The 5,295-nt window shown below is 32.7% G+C and overlaps 1 protein-coding gene across 1 annotated transcript; it reads right to left on the bottom strand.

Annotated features, from left to right (window-relative positions):
• Positions 1 to 418: 418 nt before the first annotated feature.
• Positions 419 to 5,295, bottom strand: LOC129221280 (small nuclear ribonucleoprotein G-like). The gene is made up of 4 exons (XM_054855736.1): positions 5,185 to 5,295; positions 3,300 to 3,322; positions 2,258 to 2,382; positions 419 to 568 (listed from the first exon to the last, which is right to left on the bottom strand). Exons 1-4 carry the CDS (start codon positions 5,217 to 5,219, stop codon positions 515 to 517), a joined length of 237 nt encoding a protein of 78 aa, XP_054711711.1. The 5' UTR covers positions 5,220 to 5,295; the 3' UTR covers positions 419 to 514.

The raw sequence follows: 5,295 nt of genomic DNA, 5'->3' as shown, positions 1-5,295 counted from the left end.
TTATTGAACAGTACACAATACAAAGCAGACTATGCAAAAATACAATACTTATCTCTCTAAAACTTTTTTTTGTTAAACCTTTTTCTGGAGAGCAGGGAAACTAAGTTTTGTTTTCTTTATTTTGCCCAATGAAAAGAAATGCCAAAAAAGAAAACCACTAAAGTTTTGCCAGACAGCTGGAATAATTTTCCCCCAGAAGATTCCTTGATTTTTCCTCATGTGTCACTGCACTGGTCTTCAATCATGGTTGAAGCAACCTTCATTCAATGTCATTCAACTTTCGCAATAGCTTACTATCATCTGAAACCCCGTTTTGAGACAACTCTAGGAAACTTTTAGTTCTTTCATTTTCTCTTTGACTCTGCGACCATGCCTTCCACAAGTTAGTAAAAAACACTGATGTACCAATACTGGAAAATTAGATAACAGAAAAGTTTTTTATTTTCTTATGACAAGTACAATGAATAATGACATGAAAAAAAACTTGTGAAATTGTGAAGTGAAAATTTATAAATCACACAACTCTGTCCAGTGCTTCGAGCAATACAATGCTATTCCCTCGAATTACCTGGAAAAAAATTGAAAAAACTTGTATTCATTATAAAACAATTCCAAAACGTCTTAAGTTTTCAGTCATATGCAAATGGGAGATTCCACTGTAAGGTGTGTGACAGAATATAATTATTCTCCAGTTTTCTATAACTAATTATTTCTTTTATAAAACCTGTTAAGTGTGACTTTTACCTCTTCAGTTGTCACACAAGTACAAAGAGTGTACACAAAAAAAAAAAAAATTACATCATGGTGTTACAAATTTTATAAAATTACAAATTATATAAAATTGAGAATTCTTATACTGTCGTGCTAAGCACAAAAGTCGTTATCTGCACTTCTTATCAAAATTGAGTTACGGTCACCACGTGGTTCATTATCAGACCTCACCTAAATGCAATGTTTTATAGGAGCTTTTCATTTTGAACTCGGCTGCAGATACGACTTCTGCGTTTAGCACCACAGTATACTCGTTGTGTAATTCTTTTACAAAAGGATGTAAAATAAGATAATATTAACTGATGCTTGATTTTTGATGCTAAACTAATGAAAAATCATTTTGAAAAGAAAAAACAGTTTAAAAATGTCACACACGTTAGGGTGAAATCAAACTACTATAGGGAAATAACAGGGCAGGCTGCCAACCCTCTAGAAACTATTTGAGGAGCATCTGTGGTAATTTTGAGGAGTATTTTGAAATTTTGCACAGCAGTTTGGTATCTTGTATACAAATCAATATTTAAAAAATTTTAACCTCTTAACTAAAACTGTTTTTGAGCTTTGATAATCATTTTAAGCACTGGCATAAAAAAAAATTTTTTAACTAATAAAACAGCATTAAACACTACGTCACGCTTGGAGTACAAGCATCTTTAATTTCCCATATTTGCATGTCTGTCATAATAAACTAGTAGAATATAATAAAAATAAATTTTATTTTATTAAAATCTTTGGCAAGACTGGTCAGAATTAATACTAAGTGGGAAATGTGGAGCAAAATAACTTCTTTGCGGTGCAACTCCACAAAATGCGGAGCAGTTGGCAACCCTGTAATAATCAGCAGTCTCTTCTCTATTTCCTACAGTGATAGTACAATATTGAGCCATTCCATTTCAAATCAGGCATATAGCTCTCTAAAGTGTCACATGACCATCACATATAGCTAGGCTTGGCTCTATAAAAATTGGGCCCCTGGTACAAAATCTGTAGGGCTCTTTCCACTTCCCGAGGGTCCCTAATCTGGGCAAGTCATTACTGTAATAGGAACAGGGGACCCTCGGGTGCTATGTAGGGCTCTTACCAGAGGCCAGCAGTGTATATTTGCAACGTTAATAATTCTAAGTGCTAGTTTCTTTCAATTTCTTGGACCCTTGGGGCCCCTTAAGGATGTGGACATGAGCGCCTATATAGGGGCACAAGTTTGGGCTCAAGCCCCCCCCCCCCTTAGAAGTTAGAACTTCCCTGCTTTTAGTACTTTTTTCTTTGCAAAAATGTAAAAATATCTTTTCTCCTGCCAATAATGAATGAGTTATTAAAAATGTAAAATTTTAATAACCTGAATCTGTACAAAAAGCGGAATCCATGGGGGAAATATCCTGCTAAACCGTGGGGAAAATATCTGAGCCCCCCCCTCCCCCAAAAAAAAAAGAAATTTGCATGGTGCCTTTTTTAAAACACAATTTATTAAGTAAAATCAAAAACTTACAATCATTCCAATCTCATGACTCTCGCCATTTTTTTGTTGTTCTACAGCATCGTCCATGACTAAATTCATAAATGGGTCAAAGCCTCGCAGAACTCCAACAACGTGACGACCTCCATTTAATTTAACTGAAATTATAAAACTTAAAGTTAAATAGGAATTGTAAACATTATATTTAAATTAAAAAAACTTAATAACAAAGTTCTTAACTTAAATTAAAAGTGCATAAAGTACAGTCAACCTTCGTTTATCGCGGTTAATTCGTTCCAAACTTTACCGCGATAACTGAATTTCCGCTAAGTAGGATTCTGTATTTATAAACCGAGCATTTTCCTAATTAGAGCGCATGACACTTGCTTTACGACAACTTAAATAGGTTTCTAACATAGTTAGAGCCCCCTAGACATGAAACAGCATCCTTTGCCACCATTGCATTTGTATTACTTAATATATTGCACAAAATTAGACGAAATATATATCACATTGTTAATCATTGAGAAATAAACTAAACACACACATGAAGTTCTTACAATCTATCTACTAATCTATGAAAATAACTCAACTTGTTCGATGATGAATTAATTGCCAGTTAGTGACCTTATATGCTCCCGTTCTTCCTCTACATTTAACCTCATTTAAGGTATTACGTATACAACTTAACAATCTCGTACATTGTTGAACAACATTTACAATTACAGATGCAATAATAGTGATTTATAATTTTCAGTTAGTGTTTAGCGATTAAAATGAGATAGCGATTCCCAACTCTTTCTTCGACGATTTTATACCGCCACTCCCTCAACTAGTACAACTACAGCCCTCAGAAGAGCTAACCTTACTTAAAAGACATACTTTGTTATTCGTATGTAGGAAGTAGTTTAAACGAGCGCATAAAAAAAACTAAATGCTATATTCAAAATTTAAAAAAAAAAGCCGCGATGTAGTGAACCCGCGAAAGTCGAAGCGTGAAGTAGCGAGGGACGACTGTATTCAGTAATAAACATAGTGAAATAAAGTGCATAAAGTTATTTCTAAGCAAACTTACGATGGAGCTTTTTATCCATGTACCTGTAAAGCAAAAAAAAATACAGATAAATTAAGTGCATAACAAACTTAAAACAACACTTTGAAAACTTTGAAAATTCATTAACTTATCAATCAGTTTTTTTGTTTTTTTAATTACTCAGAACATTTGGATCAAGATTATAGTAGGTCCTGGGGCCTTAGTTACTTTTATTTATTTCAAATAATAAAAGTTCACACAGTAGACAGTCCCAAGAAAAATCGTTCTTTCTAAAATCAATATGCATACCAGCTAAAGTTGTGCCAAATGACATTTTAAAGGTGTGATAAAAATTTTAACCAATTATTTTAAGATTAACAGACCTCTCATGAACATCCAAAATAATTTTTTGCTCCTTTTTTGACAAAATAAGCATGATGCAATAAATATTTAACCTAAAAATATTTTTGTTGTTCACTAATTTGTGCATCTAAAGCATGATAAAGATTAAAACAATGTTTTTCACATTAAAAGCAATCAGTTCTAGTTAGCTTTAGTATTTTCAGAACCTCTTAATTTTAGCCGCCATCGTATGTTCGGATTCCAATTTAAAGAATTCACCGGGACCAAAACTTGTATACGTTAAATCAGAGTTGTTCGTAATATAAGGGTATGAAGTTTAAAAAAATTAGTTTTTTTTTAAATTCAAATTAACAAAACAAAAGTTTTTTCTGCTATTAAAATAATTTCCCTCATTGCGGGGTTTATTATTCAGTAAATAGGGGCTTTCATTTTAGTCAGGGGGGGGCTGGAGAAAAATTACCTAAATTGCAAAATTTGTTAAAGGGAGGATCGTTAAATCAGGATTTGACTGAATTAGTCAAGTAGACCCACTGATAGATGAGAATGAGATCTTTTTTAAAAAAGATGGGGATATTGCTGATATTTTCTTTGTAATAATTTTTCACTTGTATCTGGCAGAAACTATCAGTGGATATGAGTCAGATACAAGCTGATCTACACCTGGAGGATTTTGTGTTCTAAGTCTGTGTACTAGACTGTCCCAAAGTTGTATGGGAAAAATTTTTTTGGAATTTCAACTCGCATACCATGGATAATTGTGACACTTTATGCAAATAAGTGTCTTGCTAAATTTTAAACCATTTGAAGAGTATTAAATGACAGCTCAACACCCTTAAAAGTTTTTAAAACCCAATTTATTGAGAAATATTTTGTTTCTCTAAGTTTTATAAAATTTACACAACAGAAAAACACTTTCTCTCTTACTTTTCTTTTAATAATGCACAATAATTAAAACTTTAAATCTTTTTGCTAAAATTACTTTTTTAAAAAATTTCACGGAAATTCCACTAATTTTCAGTTTGATTTCCGCCATTTGAAAAACGAGTTGATGATGCCGTTTATCATTAGTAAGTTTCAAATTAAAATCTCTTGTTAATTTAACTGCTCACTCAGCACAATCATTTACTACTTTCAATGCCGACACTACTTCCTTAACTTGGGTGAAATCATTTCTATTTGCTCAGATACGAAATTAGTATAAAGTTTCATTACAGTAAACAGATTCCGAGTCTGTTCTTTAACAAAATCCAACAATGGTTCACTCCAAAAAGAATTAATATCTAAAACCCTTTCCAGATTTTGGTTGCTAAAGCTTTAACAATAGCAGCTTTTTCTCTTTGGAGGTGCAAGATCTGAGAAAAAAACCCTCCCCTAGTTTTCCTACAATGTCTTTCTTAGTGATAAAAGCAAATATCCACCCCTTCCCTCTCCTCCCAATTTGGATTGCCATTGAGCTGACTATGAGAAAAGCATGCCTTCTACAATCAGGTATGTACCGAGTTCCTTGCAAAAAATTATTCGTAACAAAATTAACTGTTGTAAAAAATCATTTAAAAGCAGTTACCTCTTCAGCTCTGGCGGTTGTGCTTTGCTACTCATTTTGAATTTATCAAATTAAATTTTCAAATATTCCAAATTTATAGCAATTTGACAAGACAACAACTTCACCAAGAAC

Source organism: Uloborus diversus, chromosome 4, assembly GCF_026930045.1.
Source record: "Uloborus diversus isolate 005 chromosome 4, Udiv.v.3.1, whole genome shotgun sequence".
Taxonomy (NCBI): domain Eukaryota; kingdom Metazoa; phylum Arthropoda; class Arachnida; order Araneae; family Uloboridae; genus Uloborus; species Uloborus diversus.
This window is presented reverse-complemented; position numbering and strand designations above follow the sequence as displayed.

What these genes read in the sequence shown, in the direction of transcription:
- LOC129221280 (XM_054855736.1), bottom strand. Translation starts at nt 5,219, where the DNA reads ATGAGTAGCAAAGCACAACCGCCAGAGCTGAAGAG. An exon ending in CAACCGCCAGAGCTGAAGAG is followed by an intron (nt 3,323 to 5,184) that starts GTAACTGCTTTT and finishes TTTGCTTTACAG; the next exon opens with GTACATGGATAAAAAGCTCC. An exon ending in GTCATGAGATTGGAATGATT is followed by an intron (nt 569 to 2,257) that starts GTAAGTTTTTGA and finishes ATTTTTTTCCAG; the next exon opens with GTAATTCGAGGGAATAGCAT.